The sequence below is a fragment of the Notothenia rossii genome (assembly GCF_949606895.1).
Source record: "Notothenia rossii genome assembly, chromosome: 11".
Taxonomy (NCBI): domain Eukaryota; kingdom Metazoa; phylum Chordata; class Actinopteri; order Perciformes; family Nototheniidae; genus Notothenia; species Notothenia rossii.
Window position 1 is genome coordinate 11,123,393 of NC_136910.1, and position 19,460 is coordinate 11,142,852.

Genomic DNA, 19,460 nt, shown 5'->3' on the forward strand with positions numbered 1-19,460 from the left:
CTTGGTGAGTTCCCTGACACACCGGGGACACATATTCATGTATAAAAGACGTACACAAGTGCATTTTGCCTGATAGGTCCCCTTTAAGTCAAAATATCACCAATGTCATTGCAATGAATCTTCTTTTGACCTTGAATATCTTTTACCAAAAGATACATGTAAACCTCATGGCAGCTTTAGGAGAATACGTTAATCATTCATCCTCTGGGGACCCTGAATGAACATGAACAACCGACATCTGCAGAGCCACAAAGCTTGAATGTGATTCTGGCACAAAACACTTAAATGTTTCTCTTTGTGACCTGCCTGTTTGATTTCGACACTGTTGATGAAATAAATATGCAAGGGCACATTTCTTCCTTTTCTACTCTCAACGAGAACAAAAATCTACATCCTGCTACCCTCTTTAAAGCCTGTGCTTCCTGCCGAGGCACACTGTTTTTAAATTGTTCTGGAGGCAGCAGGTGGTCGACTTCAAAGCACATCCATGCACTTCTGCAGCATTAAAGCCATGACATCAAATGTGAATCAAAGTTATATTTCACTATCAATACAGAGCAAGAGAAATACAACTCCCACAGAAGGTGTGGGATTATGAAATACAGACATATATCATTTTCATTATTCTTTTTAATACATTTCAGCGTGGCAGCCTTTTTCATTACCTGCTTATGTTTATTTTATGAACAATAGGTCAGTGGATGTGCAAATATTTTCTAGCTTGTCCTTTACCTGAACTGCCACAATGCTTTTAATTCATGCAGTAAACTAAGCATTCCAGTAGACGACTGGTTATCAATTAAAAGCTTACCGCAACGATGTGGAAAAATTACTCAGTTAAATCATAATTTCCAAATGTCCGTGTCTGTGGAACAATAAGCATGGCTAATGTCAGATCTAGAGTTTGCCAGCATTAGCGTATGCATCGTCTGATGTTGTAAAAAGTTGATATGAATAAAGCTGAATTATGTCATCTTTTTTGGCTATTAGTATGCAGATTTTGTTAATTAGGATTAACCGAAAGCTGGAAAAATCAAATATGTTTTTGTGAATTATATCACTAGGCGGTTGCAATTATTGAAAGTCAAATGTTAAAGGTCTGAAATTAAAAGGCCAGGGCTTATCTCCATTCACTACAAAAATGTACAGCCTCCTGATGTTAAATGGGTTTTGGTGGACTTATAAAGCAACAATTATAATGAGTTCTTCTATGTTTGTGCTTCTTTTAGACAGAAGAGACAGGGATATGGAGAATAACATTACAGTATGTGACAAAGTACAACACTTTTCCACAGAACCACATGTCAGCATGTTAAAAATTCATGCTCACTGACTCAATTTGTGCACATTGATTAGCTTACAATTTCCTCATAATCCAATCAAGACAATACAAACTTGGCGATTTATCAAATTCAACAATAGCACAAATGAAAACATTGATTGAGTACTGGCAGTGTGGTGATTATGCATCGACTTGGACGGAGCTATTTCCATCAGATTTAGCTGGCAAGGCAATTTGGAAATATGCTTGAGAACAGACTGAACAGAAAGAGCGGTACTGGCTAGTTCATTCAGTACTTACCAACATTGGAGATGAAATTGAAGATTTCTTCACCAAGCATTATTCTATATAGAAAGTGTCAATTCATAAATTCATCAATTCATAAATGCCCGAAATATGATGCCAGAAAAGTCAGTCTTTGATCGAGAAAAAATCTCAACAACCACTTGATGGATTGCAATGAAATGTTGGTTTACAGACTATGGGCCTCGTTCACAAACAGTACTTATGATGATGGCTACCCCCAACAATCTCTAGTACCATGACATTGTGCAAATGTAGCCAATGTTCAGTGCTGAAAATCCTAAACTGAAAAACTTATTGTGGGCACTATCTCTCTCTTACAGCGATATAAACACTCTCTCAATCACAAACATCTACAAAAATGTATGTCCTTGTATAGGGGTGTAAGCTGATTGCTAATAGTGGGCAATTGCATGTCAAATCTAAATGAACCTAATTTAGTGACATTCAGTTTATGCAGTCGTAAAACTACATTGGCAATGTCACGTGTCGGGTTATTTTGCATGTGGACTTATTTTGTGTGCAAATTAAGAACATTTCTGAACGTTTTAATGAGAGAGGCCTATTTGTACAACTAATCTTAATGGCTTTTAACACTTTTAGCTCCACCATGGCGACAGACATACCCGCAAAACTATTATTCCCATTGGAGTTATAAGTTCTTTCAGCATCATAATTTAAAACATGTTAGCCTGCTATGATAAGCGTTAAGATCAAAGCGCACACATGACTAAGTGCATCCCAACAGACCGTTCCTTTTGGTTTCAGACCAGGCTATGTATATATTTTCACTGATGTTATATGATGTCTTAATCGTCTATGCCAAATCCCAGTCCGACACATATACTGTGCATCCATGCATGTGAATCAATCTGCACATACTCATACAAACCCCTGGGATACACAAGTAACATTTTTTCAGCAATATTGATGGGCCCTATTGACATGCACTATTGGGCATTTCTCCTGATAGCTCAAAATATGGTCCTCTTTTCTCAGGTCAATAGCTGAAAGCATCTCAACATCATTCATCACCGTCTAGTTCTCCCCTGCCTTGTCCGGCTCTGAGAACAGGCTGAACAGATGATTGACTGTCAGCTGCTCTCCGTGAAGCACCTGCAGGACACTGTGGGGATTAAAAAGCCAGCACCATCCCTTCAGCCACACATGACAACCTTTTGGACACAGCAGCAGCCCATTAAAACAGAGAACAACTGCCGCATCAGTGGAGGCTTCACTGAAGTTGTCATCATAGTCAACTATAGACATCTGAAATCCCCTTCTGCCTGCACACACAAGCACACCCGCCTCTCTCTGCAAACATCACTGCCTCTAATCATATCCTGTACTGTCTGTTCTCCCGATAGTTCTGAAAGCTTATATAACACACCCAGCATGTAATAAGACCTTAAGTACATGTGTGGAGCCTTTCGTTTTCTGAAAAGTTGCAGCTCTGAACCACAGATGCTTCAAGTGCTGCCTAAAATAGAAAAATATTACAGGAGAGATCGACATTTACCAGCAATCAATTAGCGATTTACCAACAATGAGTGGAATTGGTGCTAAGGGAAATATATTTCTGAGTAACGACATCTTGCACATTGTGTGACTGAATGTCATTAACTTTCAAATTGTGCCTGCACACATAATATCATCAAAGCAAATGAAGCTTTTCTGTAAACATCCCAGATATGTGTAGGGCCATTGAAGCATGCTCTAAAACATCCCTTTGTTCTTCTGAGGATTTAAAATGACAGCAATTGATTGTCACTGCTGTGATCACAATCGTAAATGAGATTCGTCCCTGCAAAATGTAGTCAATTCTGTTGGCTTTTGGTGTCATTTAAAGGCTGGCATGAGGGAAAATGTGTCTGATCAATGTTTAACTCTGCAAATTCAAATGCACTTCTCTTCTGTCTCCTCTTGCCTTTCAGTCTGCAAGAAGTCAATTCCGAATTTGCCTGAGCACACATTTAATGACTCATTTTCTCTACCCGCCATGTCAATAAAGACATCCTCTTTTCCAACTATATGGAAAGAATCTAATATAAATGTAATTAAGCAAGCTAAACCAATAATCCTCCTATAAAACGTGTGATTCTGTTATGCACACAGACAAAGCTTGCAATGTATCCAAGATATATATTAATAGGGTGGCTCATGATTATAATCACCATAAATCACCAATTTTACAAATGATCTGTTTATAATGCGCTCGGTATTGTCTCCCGTGTGATGATTTCATTTCTCAATTGGCTGCCTCTTGTATCTGGATTTAGCGAGAGGTATGAAACAGGAAATAAGAGGATGTCACATGTCACCTGAAGCGTTTCCCTTTAGACAGCGCTCTGCTGAAAAGAGGGGGGGCTGCTGTCGATGTGCCCGGTGCCACGCTGCTGCCCTTAACGGACGATCCATGAGAACTGCATCCCTGCAAAAATGAAGACGAATAGTACATCAGCAGGTAATAAAACATGGTAATTGTGGCTTCAGGATGTATCTTCAAAATGATCGTTGAACTATGTGACAGACATTTTGTTTCTTTATTGCAGTTGCATTCATTTGTTATAAAGATCGCAATCAACAACAAGACAGTCTGGTGTAAGTGATTGTGTAAGTCAACAAAGAATATAAGCTGTGGGTATAATACATAATGCAGGGGATATATATGTAGCTTAACAGCGAGTCCCCACTCAGGTTTGAGTCCCCAGTCAGGATGTTCTCCCCCCTCAGTGAGGCAGAGTGTCTTTAATTACACTTTACATTTTAAACTGCAGATTAAGAAGGGACGCTTGGTGAATAAACTCCAGCTTGGCCCTCATTGCACTCCTGCCACACTAAAGAATTAATCCCACACAAGATTACATTAATGGTTTCCTAAAGAATCCTCCCCCTCAATTCTTTCCCTTTATTATGATCAAAACGAACACCATTATCTCACAACAGGCCCCAGACAGCGCTCTGGCACAGCAACCCTGAGAGACCCCCTCTGAGACTCATGAGATAATTCGGTTTTCCAGTTACAGTATTTCCTCTGCTGCCCTTTCTTTCTCTCTGATTTTACATCATTAAAGCAATTGCATGTGACTTAGAGCCAGTTCAGGGGGTCCATGCGTGATAAGCCTCTTTTTCTCCCATATACCCCTGACTCCCAGAGGGAGCTGTTACTGCTGTTGACAAGTTGTGCAAGAAAATGGGATCATTTTTGGCCACCCTCTCATATACCCTGCAGGTGGAGAACTCCTCACTTTCTGGAACAATTACAGTGGCAAACTTTCCCAGAGGAGGTTATCTATGTCCGGGGATAAAATAAATAGCTTGTGGCAGACAATGGCAGACCTGTGTGGCATAACCCATTTCACTTGTTCCCTCCTATCTCACTTTTGCCTTGTTTTATGCCACTTGTGAAAGCCTTGGATAACCACAACGCGACGGAGATTTATTTCAAGGAGAACCAAGAAAAAAGAAAAGCCTGAAAGAAACAGAGAAAAATCTATCAATAAGGTGACTATCAACTACATAAGAAGAATGGCAAACAAATGCATTGAGAGCAGCATTGATCCTCCTTGGATTACCATCAAATCACAGATCCTTAACCCGGCATAATGGAATATTTGACCATTCTTCATGAAGGACATTCCTTGGGCACAAACCAGCAGCAGATGCAGTTTAGTGCTCCAACCGAGCAACGTGTAAATGTGACTAACACTGACAGCTAACACAGTTTCTGTTCTACCTGAGCAAAATGTTAATCGGCTGTTCTAGAATTGTACATTGCCGACATGCACATTAGCATTATCTTTGTTGACAGCGTTATTAATTATCAAGCTGCAGCGGCCTGTCCTTTTATTAACGGATCTACCTACAGAAGCTTTCATATCTTCCCCCCTGCTGTCACAACACTCTGAACAACTGGCTAATGTGGTTAGTCTCTCATGGCACTGTGCCTTCAGGTTTTCTTTTTAAAGCAACTTTTTCAAGAGGCATAGTTTCATGCACACAAACTTCAGCTCATTCATATTTGATACTTTCTCATATTTAAAACAATACTCAAAAGGACAGCAGTTCATCCCCAATGCCTGTTTATAAAAACCTTTCACTTGAATAGATAAAATAACATAAATATATTCTGATAACATATTCACAAATAACATTAAAAAAGCCTTTGGTTTCTAAGAATGTGTGCTTTCTTGGTGTACTGCAAGTCATGTCTTGTAGAAAGATGACCTCAGAGTGTAAAACTGACTTTGGTCAAAACAGAACAAAGCCTTGTGGAACCCTAGAGCGTTGATTAAAATATTCTAATGTCCTATTTCTGTGGATTTTGGTACACAACTCTTTTTTCTATGGCCCTTACCGTTCTCTGAGCACATAAAGTATTCATAAAGCCTAACATCATTCCTGAGGGTGACCCAGTCTCTTAGAGTGAGGATAGTTAGTAAGTTCCAGCTTCCGGCTGAAGGGAATTGAGTTCTTCTCGTCTTGTCCTTCCAGCATGTGTGCCCCTATTCCTTCATGTTGGTGCATGTCTGTTTTGGTGCAGTGTGTCTCATCGGGGCATACCCTATCTCTTTTTATTTGACACTTCTATGCCACAGAGATGTTGATAACACCACTCTCAGTCGAATGTGATTGTTTAACTATCCAATTTTCCTTAAAAGGTCCCATAGATGACTCATATATAAAGCAGTTTGCATGGCTGCGTATATTCACTTAAGTGCAGGAGCGTGTGCAATTAACATGGCTATTTAAGTTTGGATGTACAGATGGAGGGAACATATGTTGCACAGGAAGACTCCAAGATGTGTAAATAAGTGTAGGTATTTGTGCTGACAGATGGAAGAGAATCATATAAATATGCTAAAATGTTGCACGAGGCGGGACATGTGGGCACAGGAGTCAGGCGTTAATGTATAGGTTAAGGTTAGAAAACTGTTAAAATAACTATACTTTCACAGGAAGACTATTGGTAGAGGAATGTGAGAATTTGGCGAGGGATATTGTCAAATATCTGGAACAAACTACCAGAAACCTGCAACTCTTACAACTTTTAAATCCAGGCTGAAGACTTTTTTTTTTTTTGCCGCAACTTTTAATTGAACTATTCACATCTTACACTTTATTGGGGGGGTCTGGGGGGGTCCGAAAACCAGTCAGTTTTAACTCTAATCCTAACATGTCACCCATTGAGCATGTTTGGGATGCTCTGGATCGGCGTATACGACAGCGTGTTCCAGTTCCTGCCAATATCCAGCAACTTCGCCCAGCCATTGAAGAGGAGTGGACCAACATTCCACAGGCCACAATCAACAACCTGATCAACTCTATGCGAAGGAGATGTGTTGCACTGCGTGAGGCAAATGGTGGTCACACCAGATACTGACTGGTTTTCGGACCCCCCCAGACCCCCCCAATAAAGCAAAAATGCATGTTTCAGAGTGGCCTTTTATTGTGGCCAGCCTAAGGCACACCTGTGCAATAATCATGCTGTCTAATCAGCATCTTGATATGCCACACCTGTGAGGTGGGATGGATTATCTCGGCAAAGGAGAAGTGCTCACTATCACAGATTTTTTCAGATTTGTGAACAATATTTGAGAGAAATGGTTATTTTGTGTATGTAGAAAATGTTTTAGATCTTTGAGTTCATCTCATGAAAAATGGGAGCAAAAAGAAAAGTGTTGCGTTTATATTTTTGTTCAGTGTAAATAAACTTGCCTTGCCTATAGTTCATGGCTGTAGAGTAAAAACAATATAGATTAAAGTGCAGGTGCCCATGTGTCTATTTTAAAAAGGGTGCCATAAATTTCGTAATCCGAGTTGGTTGAGACTCTGCTGCAGGAGGCATTGTGTAACAATGATGTCAGCATATAGGTCTACGCATTCTCTGCACACCTAGAGGAAAAGGTCTTAGTTTACAGCGCATGAGCTCAGGGAGTGCACACATTTTTCGGGAGGTTAAAGATACTCGAGTAGCACATCAGTTTATCATAGAGGGGTGTGGAAGACACTCAAATGGTCTTTAGTTTCATCCTCCCCTCTGCACCTTCCTCGACAGAACCAGCCTGTTGGTCACGGCTCACCGAGCTCATCCTCATACTTACAGCCTCGGAAGAAAACCACTGTGTTCTGATGGAGGGTAGTTATGCAGCAAATGTTTTGAGCCTCTTTGAACACTGTGCTCTGTTCTTCTCTAGACTTGTTTTCCCTTGTACATTTTGTCAGTCTAAATCACCCTTTAAAGGAAAACCCAGAGAACTTGCTGCACCACCCACCACGGCACATGTCTTTTCCCTACATGGTTGAGAGTGGGTGGAGAAAATCAGTGGTGTGGGGTTGCTGTGTCAAAAAATGGGCTTCACTTGAAAAATGGGTTTCACTTGTTAATCTTTTTCTTTGGGTGGTTCTAGTGATCGTTCACATCCCACCTTAAGCTTCCCTCACATTCTTCTATTATAGCTTGTGTTTCCGTGTTTTGGTGTTATCACTGTCTTTTAGTTTTGTCTTCCACCTGGCTTCCTCCGTGTGTCCGGCTCTGAAAGGATTTTCTGGCTGGATATGGGGTTTCAATGCATGCTGAGCCCTTATAAAATCCTCTCACCATATTCTCACAGCCGTGGTGTTAATATAATAGCCTGCTATTGTGCAATGGGACAATAGCCTCTGACTGAAATACACTACACTTGGCGCAGATGTGCTGAGGCTGGTTTTTGTGTCAGTGGAGGAGTATATCTGTGCAGAAGTGAAATCATGTGCATGTCTTATTATGAAAGCATTTCTACTTGTCATCAGTTACCCAACTTTAAAATCAAATGGTCTGCGACTTTTTATCTGTCACCTGCTCAAAGCCATAATTTGCAGTGTCACCCTGATAGCATTATATCTAGTATATAGGGCTGCTTGTTTGGGTGGGTAACAGTAGACTCTGTTGAATTATTTAACAGTGTCCGTAAGACTACATTTGGCAACTCATAAATAGCAGAACAAGGCCAAACCTGAATGAGGACAGCAACAAACACAACTGTGTCTAAGGTAAACGTAACCGTTATCAAATGGGACCACCCTCTGTTCTGAATCCAGTAAAGTATGTTATCTCCCTGCCTACACACATACATATTTAAGGGAGAGTCATGCAAATTGCAGAAGATGTGAAGTATTTATTTATGTTCTTGCAATTTGTGAGGGTCAGTGACATCTGGAGATTTCCACATCTTTGTAGAGCAGGTGTACATTAGCATATGCATATGGTAGCAAAGCAGTGGTGCGTATAACTTCCTCAAACAATGAGAGGGATGCACACTGAATCTCAAAAACAACAAATAGCATCTGAGGAAGAAGAAAAAAAACATTCACGTAATATGTGAGCATTTCCCCTCACACCCGACCAAAGAGGGTGCATTCAGGGAAGTGCTAATGCGTTATGGCAATTTCTCTCTTTTGATGAGATCTTTATAAGTGCGCTGCAATTAGCTTGGGATTCTGAGAAGAGATCAGCATTATCAGAGCCATGTACATCCTACACCTGCTCTGCTGTGAGAGTCTGGGTCAGTTCTCTCTGCTGCAGCGGTGGCTTTTAATTAATTTCAAGACACTTTTTCTTTCCACACCATGCCATTCATTTATTTCCCTTCACCAGGGTGTGACTTGGTGGTTTTTCATTACGAGGAACAGCTGTTCAAATCGAATCGTTCTCCTTACGATGATTTTGATCTCTCGTCAAATGTTTGATTCTTCGTTAATCAATAATTTAATCAGACAATTTAGTTTTTCTTATCATTTTCTGAGCTGAGGTGACAATTACATTTGGCACAAACCTCTACATCCTGCAGACATTTTTTAACCTCTGTTACAAAAGGTTTTTCCATTTGCTAATTTTACAACCAAGTATATGCACCAAAAATACAGTTTTAGCACTCGCAGTCGTAAAATACCAGCAGTAGTGTGTCATTTAAAAGCATTTGCCTACTATAGAGTACTGGTGCTGTGCTTACATGTCGAATTCAGGGACCGTGACAAGCCACAGAACTTCCAATGTAAGGTTTTTCACAGTAATGACAAGAATATTTTCTTGTATATTCATTTGAAACTCTAATTCCCCACTGTCTCTTAGCCCGTCAGACACGACTGTGAACTTAAAGGCTTGAGCCAGTAGAGAGATTATTAAGAAGCCCCTCATACATCAACCTGTCAAGCATTCTAAACCGTTTTTAGAGAAGTACTATACATATTAAAATGATCATAATGATGATAAAGAAATGACCAGGAAGTAAATCAATATCAGGTAAAGACTCACCTTCTGGAGTTGAAGGCTGTACTGGAGCCTGGGAGCAGATTTGGACATGAGGCCAGAGGCGTTGACACTGCAGTCCCTCAGGCTGCGGCTATCGGAGAAATGAGCCTGCAGTTTTTCCCTGTGTCTTCTGCGGACAAAAACAAGAGCGGTGAGAAAGAGGGGATCGTGAAGAATACAGAATAGGCTAAAATTAAAATGACCATGGCGGTGAAGTTCACTATTAGCAGTTTGCTGAGGTCAATGTGTTTCCTGCCTTTTCTGAAATGATTACACACTCTGATAACGGCGTTTGCTTCAATCATTGATTCTTATGACCCACTTGACCCGCTCTTTAAACACATATGTGACAACAATATTTATTGAACCGATGGCTTTTCATTCCTGACACATCATTTGCTGTTTGTGTGTGGAAACAGCCACATAATAACTCACACACACATAACATATCTTAGGGCGATACTACAACGATCTAACAACATGTGTCAAACATTGTTAATGTATGACGGCCTTGAAAGGTTAAGGAGACTGAGTGGAATTGAACTTGCAACCCAGATGTGGACTTTTTTTTTTCCGGGAGCTGTAACAGTAAAGGTTTGATGGTGTTTAAAAGCGCTGGTTACAGAAATAGCATTAGGAGAGAAGATGTCTTGCACAAGTGAAAATGTAATTAAGTCAATGTACCATGAAATGTCCATTACATGCCTTTGTGATAATATTCTGAAAAAAGAACAAAAACAAGACTGAGATTTTCCAGAAATACCTCCGGAGACTCAAGAGCTTCGAACTTCACTTTGAAGAGGGAGACTACGAGAAACGGTTATGGCTGGATATTTTAATAATGCATTCATAATGGAAAGCTGCGAAGTGAACATGTCAAATTAATGGTGCCTGTTAGGTGTATCCATTTAATACTGAAGTCTTAAGCAGACTGTCCTGCTTCCTACAGGAGATAACTGAAATCTTTTCACCCGTACAGTATAATTGCCTGCAGTCCATTCCATGATTAGAAATAAAAGGAACTCTTATGAAAAAAAAAATGGGACACGGAAAACTAAATTGGCATCCTAAAATAAACAAGACAGTGTTTTTTTTTTTAATCTTGTGATAAAACTTTGATTGAATAAAAAGAAGAAAATAATTGATGCTTAAGAATCTCAAATTAGATGTTAAATTGCCATTAAATGATCATTCTTAAATACCGGCTTGCTAAAGTATACTTTATCTGCAAATGAGGCTGCAGGCTAAATTCTTCCAGATTTAAAAGAAGCTCATATTAAGAAAAGAAACATAAAAAATGGATGTTGTTGTTGGTTACTAACTACTTAAAAACAGTATCTAACAGAGAGAGCCGTAAAGGAAGAATTTGCTGGCTTTTCCTTTTCCTTCAATCCACCATCATTTCATATATAAGCTTAATACACTATGCTGTATTTAGTACAGTAGTTATTACTTAGCTAATTTCATAGTCTAATCCATGACAATCAGCAACTGATGGTGGATATTTCACCCACTATGTGGTTCTATGTATTCCCCATTCTGTATCCTGCATAATTACTACAAATTATAACCATTCATTAACTTGGCTTTGATTTTCATATATTTTTACTGTTTGAAAATGTACAAGTTACTTTTTTATCTCTTTCTCTTCTGCATTAAACACTATCAAGGAAGCACTACTGGTTAATCTTCTCAGTGGAGTACTGATGCAAAAAGCCTGAGGAGCAGAATACACTTAGGTTTATTGCATGTCACCAAACATTCAGGGAAAATAAATTCAATTCAACAACGACTATGTGTTTGGATAATTTCCAGTACATTTATTCTACTGCTGAGCCAGGACTCTCTGGTCATGCTGTCCGACAGACGCTTCTTAGAGCACTCCAGTACTGAAATGAAACCCATTTTTGTTTATCAGGACCAATTTAATCAACACTACATTAACTCCCTTTTTACGCCGCCATTACTTTTACTTTGTCTACATTTGTTTTCTTTATTTTTCCTTGCAGTGAGTAATTGACTTTGGCAGGCTGGCTTTCGTGCTGCCTGGTACCCCTCTCACCCAGTCGGGAACGTACGCACATGCACTTAGTGTCTAATGGCTTTTTGAACATGGTCTAGCTCTTGCCCTATCTGTGTATTTCGTTTTGTGAGGAGCATTTTGTGACACACCTGTTCTCGGAAACCGCTTTCCGAATAAATCTTACATGAGTATGTGTCCCAAATGCATCCTACACAATTTGGATTTGATGCCCTGCTAAAACATCCTCTAGCTGACTCACACTTAGAATTTCATCGGGCTCCATGCCATGATAGTGAAGTGCTCTTTCTGCACAGCCGGGGGCACACTCTACTAATGTGGTGCTGGCTGGCATGTGGCATCACTCACTTGTTGCGCCGGTAGAGAGCCATACATGCCACTCCAAGAAGACAGATCCCTGAGGCAATGCTGAAGATGGACAGCACCTGCCTCTGGTAAGTGTCACCACTCTCTGCGGAAGGAAAAAAAACACAGTTCAAGCCATTGAATTTGTTCTTTGACACAAAATATATGGCCTGTGATTGATCAGGGAGAAAGAAACAGATCAAGAATCAACATACTGAGCTCACACGAACAGCAGATGGACGCTCAAAAACTGCCACATACACACACATCCACCCACAATCTGTATTAGCATAAAGCGACCGATGCTGCTGTCAGTAAATGTCAGTGTTTGAGCATGGGATGGCGACAAGGCAGACACAGGCAGGGCTCAGTGACATGTGCTAACTGAAGTGTGATAATCATTTCGTTCAGACAAAACCCAGCAGGCAACCCCGATGGACTGTCTTGCACAGCAGGGGCCACCCCGTGCATGTTTTGCGCGCGTGCATGAGCTGTATGTGTGTCAGCATATCGGAGACTGATGGCGACAGGGAATTAGCAGCAAATGAGCGCTCCCGGAGCTTCTTGTCAGACCCTTGTACATCAGCAGCAGAGGCTTAAGGTCACAGGCAGCTGGGACAAGTAGCAGTTGATCCCAGCAGATATCTGTCTGACAGAGCAGATGAATTGTGGTTGTGCACAACTTACAGAGTGTGGAGGCACTGCATTCAATCACATCGTTTAGTGGTCGAAATAAGCACAAAAAATACAACTCATCTAGTTGGAGGAACCTCTATGTCCCGCTGAAATTCATGACCTCATCACTGTAAAACTGAAATCTGTAGGTGAAGATTGGTTTCTGTTTGTAGGCAATCATGGTGGAGCAACCTGTGCATGAAGGCAGGTACACAATCTTTGTGAAGGCCAAAAAAGACGGAACTCGCCGAAATGCAATCTCAGGATCTATTGGATATCGGTTTTGTTTTTGGTTTTAGCAGAAATCATTTGTGAACTGTGTGTAAACTGACTACTCGTGAAAAAAAAAAAAAACTGGGTACAGGCGTCATCTTTCAACTCCATCCTCGCGTCTCAAGTTGTTTGAACATTAACATTTAGGACGTATGGAGTAGGACGTTTTGGCCCGGACGTCTGGCGGCTACACGGAAACTTCCGAAAAATCTCGGAAGTTCCCCAAACAAGCCTAGATAGCAACATTTGATTTGTGAAAGATCTTGCTTGATTCCCTTCCTGGCAATCAATTTGGGTTTCACAAATCAAGCGTTACTATCTAGACTCGAGCGATGCCTGCAGGGGCTAAACTGTCACAGAAGGGTAGAGACTTTGTTCATGACCTTCAATTCAACCTTCTGTGACATTACTCTTTCAATCATAAACAATAACCCCCCCTGTGTCTGATTTCTACACCTTGACAACCGCAGGGTGAAGTGCAGAAAACATCCCCACAACCTGTTCATGACCTTTTAAGATCTTGTCTGTGGCTTTTGATGCTGTCAACAGAGAACTTTCCAGGGAGGCCTTCTTCATCCTTGCTTGTCTACTCTTGTTTATCCACTTCGTCAAATTCTATTTTTAAGGGACATTTGGAAAGCTTCCTGTGTTCAAAGCAGACACTGGAGTGCTACCAAGTGCGCGATGTCTTTCCTCTTTTATCTTTTCATTTTTCCCTCTGCATTACAGAGCACCAATGCTGCATCAACACATTCAAGGGGGTGTAACTGAGGTCAAAAGGGAGGGAAAACGTTTTTAATATTAGAACACTTCTGTCAAGATAGCATCTGAAAACATCCTGGAGATACAATATGTTGAGAAATACTGTATATGTATACATCATAAGTTCAAACTGCCCACTCAGCTCTTGTGGAAAGGAGCCAGGATGGGTTGAACATTTAAGAAATGGTGCAAGCGTGGCCGTGACCCTCTATTGCTTAGTTTACATATTAGTTTTAGACATATTTGTATTTTTATATTTGGGATTGTGGGAAACGGTATTTCGATCGCTCTGTCTGTACACACAATAAAGTTGACTTTGACTTACACTGGCAAACTGTGTGGTTATGTGAATAATATTGGGTTGAAAGTAATACTTTTTGAAAATGTGGCTATTTTTGTTAGCAATTTGTGTTGTTATTAACTCATTTAGTTAATTGGTGTTCTGAATTATAGTCAACACCAATATTCATATTTCAAGGACAATATGTAAACATCAAAATGTTTTCATCTGAGATGTTTATAAAATAGTTGTGATAAAGATGTTGGGCCAGTTCATTTTCCAGCCGAGAAATACACTTTTATCCAACATGAAAGTCATTTTAAATGTTAGTTTATTTACTACAATTCACATTTTTATGTAAATAAAACCACAAACGAGCCGATGTAGTTAAAGTTAAATAGTATATGAATGGACTCAAACATCCTCATATATATCTGAGACCTCATCCAACGACACACCCCCACCCGTCGCCTCAGGTCTGCTGAAGCTAACCTACTGCAGCCCATCAGGACAAAGCTCCGGACCTGGGGTGACAGGGCCTTGGCAGCAGCCTCCCCCACACTCTGGAACTCCCTCCCCAGCCACGTCAGATCCGCCATCACTCTCACATCGTTCAAACAATCCCTCAAAACTCACCTTTTCACTCTTGTCTTCAACTCCTAATCAACTAACCCCTTGCCCTTATTCCTCCTACCTTAGCACTTTCTACTTTTGTTGTTATTTTGTTTTACTTGCTTGTAAGCGCTTTGAGCACCAGGAAAAGTGCTTTATAAATGTAATGTATTATTATTATTATTATTATTATTATTATTATTATTATTATTATTATTATTATTATTAAAGCCCTTTTGGTCCATAATATCAGCACTTCTGGCAGGCTCTATTGTACATAATAGGACATAACACTTCCCATATTTGACACTTATATTATAATACTCCTAAGTGGTGGAGCTGTCAACAAGTTCCTGACTTGCAGATTCTTGTCCCTCTGTAATTTGTCATAAAGGGACCGCAGTGAATGTCCTTAAGCTGCACTTTACACATGAACGACAGAAGTTGCCCTGTTTACAAGCAATGTGTCACTTGTATAGCCGTGCCCCTTTAAAACCTGCAGCCTCTAACCATCAGTGAAATAACCTCTTGACGTTTCCATCTTCGAAAGATATAGGAAATATCTTCCCCTTCTGCAGCATCATCTGTGCTCATCCGAGGCACCACCTGAGACGAGCCTCTGCCTTTTTTTTTTTGGAAAGATGAAATAGGCCTTTTTTGGAAATCTGAACATGAAAACAGCTGTCTACAAAGCTGTGCTGAATGGCTGTGAGGACAAACCAACATGCAGTCTGTGCATAAAACCATTAAAGGCCTTTCATGCCTGATGCCTACAAGGCATTCTTGAAATTAGATGCAAGAGAGTGGAGGGAGACGGAACGAACTGAACAGCCTCAGCTATATCGGCTAAGCCATGTCATATTGACACGAGGACAACACAATCCCATATGGCCACCTATTCTATAGCAAGCACTCTACACATCACCATAAAGGACTGCTATAATGAGGAGCATGCTAAAGTATCCATGACAAAATTGGGTATTTGGCCTGAAATACACAAGGGCACACTACTCTAGAGACAGGGGGGAAAAAATGCAAGAAAATCAAAAGACAAGATCCTATTTTTTGCACTCAATCCCATTGCTATTTTCTCACTGATTGTTTCAAGCGATCCTATTTTAGACTTAGAAAAACGCTGACTATAACAGGTTTGAAGAGTCCCATTGCTAAAGCAGAAAAAAGAATGGAACACAATGAATAAGCAAGTGAGCCCACACAGAGCTTTTAAACACCAAAAAAACTGCCTGCCCTTCTGTCTGTCATCTGTCTAGGTATCAATCGATCAGTCCTGTTCTCATGTTATCAAATGCATCCGCCCACCTGCAGCAGCATTGTGGACTCATTTAGTCCCCAAGATTAAAATCACTGAATTGAGTAATGCTGTGCGCAGGGCAGGCTTCTTTCTTTCAAAGCACCTTCTATTTCCTGGAGCAAGTGTGTGACGTGACGGCGGTGTATGAAGCTGCGTTAATGGAAAACTTCTCCGCATGCAAATGTTTGTTATCATGTACACACAAAAGGAAGCCAGAGAGCGTGGAAAAGACCGAAAAGATAAAGTGGAAAACGGTAGGAGGGCGTTGGATGCTGTGTGTGTGTGTGTGTGTGGGGGGGGGGGGGGAGAGGGGGGTGAGATTATATATTCCCTCTGGAGAAAGAACAGTGCCATTATTAGAGATAGGGGATCGTGTTAACCCCCTTGAGGGTTAAAATGTATCTGAAGGAATATTGAATTACAAAGGGGTTAAACAGTATTTCCATTATTCAATTTAGAGAATTACTCAGAATGTGTATAGGCTTTAGATAACTTGGACAATTAATTGTTCTAAACAGATATAGAATTGACTGCTAAACACACAATCATACATGAAGTGCCGCGGTGTGTCTTATTTGCTTCCCCTTCGTTACATCACTCGTCTCTAACCGCACTGTTCTCATTCAGACAGAATACACCTAATTCATCAGCACGGTGTTTCCATGGCGACTGGCCCGCATTAATTTCCCAAGGTGAGTGGCCTTGTTGTGCTGGATTGTGTGTTTTGTATGTGGTGTTTTACAGACGTACGGCACATTAACAATTGAGTACTCCACATAGACAGTGTAAAGTTGTCTTACCCATGAACTCAATCCCAAGTTCATCCGCTGTTCCATTCAAGGCCAGGCAGCATGAGGAAAAGGGAGGGAACGGGTACAAAAAGGGGGAGAGAGAGAAAGATGGGAGAATAAAACAGTTACAACATGATGTACCTGTATCTTGCTCAGAATCCACCTTAGGGAGGGACACATGCTGCAACTAGAACATAAAGTTGGTTTGACGGTTTTCTCTGACATGTCTCTCCCTTGTGCAGCAGGTAATGAGCCAGCCAGCCCCAGAAGCTCGGTATGCTTGTCTGTGATACACTCTTAGCCTACAATGGCTTTGAAAACAACACAAATAAAGGGGCTGAGAGGATTAGAGGAAGGATCATGAAAGTCACATTTAAAAAAAATGACATATCATATAGCTTTTTGTCACCGACGTTGCTTAGCGAAAGGCGGTTGTATTGATTTACGCTTGAGGCATGGCAGTAATTGTGCTACTCTGTCTCCAAGCATAGCTTCTCAATATTCACAAGCTGGTTGCTTTAAGATGTGCCGCGCCAACACACACGTTCACATGCGTCACACCCATAGGCATACAGTGCTTTCCACTCTGTGTGTATGTCTTTGTCTCGCACATACACCCCCTCTCACACTCGCAGACACACACAGAGCCTTTCTTCATGCAGTTAAGTCTTTCTTCCCAATTCCAGTGCTGGGGAAAGAGATAAAAAGGAACCCTCGTGTTCCTTCCATCCTGACAGTGCCCCTTTTTCATGTCACTGTAATGTAATCTCATTTAAATTAAAATGAAACCCTCACTAGTAATTGCTTTTCTGACAGAGGTGGTCTGAGTTTTAAATAGAATGTGGCTTGCCAAGCTCCTGACAGATTATGTAGTGGACACTCTCCAAAAAAAATAAAGAGGCTAACACAGAAGAAAAAAATTAACATCTGTTCTCGGATGCATTTTGATTGTACCAAGGGAAAATCTTTCAGTGCTGTGGCTTTGTGAGTTGGGGGGAAATAAAAACACCCCAGAGATTGGAATGGGGTTCAAATACAACACAAATAAACATTTGGATGAATGGATTATAATCATTTTACAAGCTTATCTCCCTATATATTAAGTGGTGTGATTTAAGGACAAATACCATTTTAATGGTCACAGTTGAAAAAATACACTTAATGAAATTAGGATATTTAGAAAAGTTTTTTTTAAAGCTAAAACAATTATATTTATTTCAAAGCCGAGATTTGAATGTACTCTATTGCTGCCTCACAGTATCTGGCTGTGGTTAGAACAAGCCTGCATAACATGTCTGAAAACCTAAATAAATTATACCATTAACAAATGAATTAACATTTGTATTCAAATAGAAACTAGGTGTCATCATGTTTTACTGAATATAATGTCGGTTCATAATCTCCATATTCATCCCCTGCAGTCTCAAGGGTTATTTAACAAATGTCAGCATTTATTACACGCGAGTCATAACCAAGTCTGAAAACAATTCCTGTATGAAAGATTCAAAAACAGTGAAGAGGCAGTCAACTCTGGCCCGGGGACATTATTCCTATTGCCATGAGGAATTTAAAGATATAACTGCATGATTAGGATAAGGTCCACACAAGGCGGTTACTGTCACTGAGGAACAAACACTTGGCAGGGCCCAAGAAGTGAATGCAGTATTTCATTGATGTTGCCTGATCTGTATTATCCATTCAAGCCTTTCTCTGTCCCCAACATTTTCCCACTCTAAATATCCCTGACTGTCACATCCTGTGCAGATGATGTCATTGCAACACTGATACACATCCCTTGCTCTGGCATCGCCTCGTCTGGAGACATTTGCCAATCATAATACATGCAGGCTCCCAATCCGTCGCACTGGCAACTCAAAGCACCCCCGAGAATCACTTACGCTCTAGTGGGAGCCTTGAGAGAACGCTTGGAGAATACCTGTGCATCATGTCAGATGCTCTTGGCTCGATTAAGAGGCAGAATTCTGGCGGGTGGGAGAGACAATGGCAGCAGTGAATCAAATCCTTAATCCCCTCCTTCATTTGGGTGAGCAACACTGGGGAGCCAATATGTGTGTGCGTGTGTGTGTGTGTGTGTGTGTGTGTGTGTGTGTGTGTGTGTGTGTGTGTGTGTGTGTGTGTGTGTGTGTGTGTGTGTGAGAACTCAATATCCTGTGTAGCTACTTACAGCAGACATTATATCTACCGGAGATATAGTTCAAATTAGAGGCTTGACTTCTCCCTCTTTGTAAGTCAGCTGGGTAAAACTAAAAGCCGGCTCAACTCCCTCCCTCCCGCTCCATCTCCTCTGTAGTCTCAGATGTGCAACTTGCTCCACTGAACACCATTAATGGCATGCTCCAAACTCTTTCAAAGTATAAGGAGGAACCCATTCCATTTTTAACCAGATATAGAATAAAATGCAGCCTTCTGCACTTTCATGTCTCCAATAAAATACCTCGCCGCCATCCCCACTGTGCACCAACGACTCAGACCC

General features: G+C 40.7%; 1 protein-coding gene across 1 annotated transcript in view; it reads right to left on the bottom strand.

Annotated features, from left to right (window-relative positions):
• nrg3b (neuregulin 3b) overlaps window positions 1-19,460 on the bottom strand; it is a 185,878-nt gene that overhangs the window by 5,817 nt on the left and 160,601 nt on the right. The window contains exons 4-7 of the mRNA XM_079658502.1: window positions 16,976-17,002; window positions 12,265-12,367; window positions 9,879-10,005; window positions 3,907-4,016 (exon numbers count right to left, since the gene is read on the bottom strand). Coding sequence (XP_079514628.1) covers window positions 3,907-4,016; window positions 9,879-10,005; window positions 12,265-12,367; window positions 16,976-17,002 — 367 coding nt within the window. The remainder of the gene's footprint in view (window positions 1-3,906; window positions 4,017-9,878; window positions 10,006-12,264; window positions 12,368-16,975; window positions 17,003-19,460) is intronic.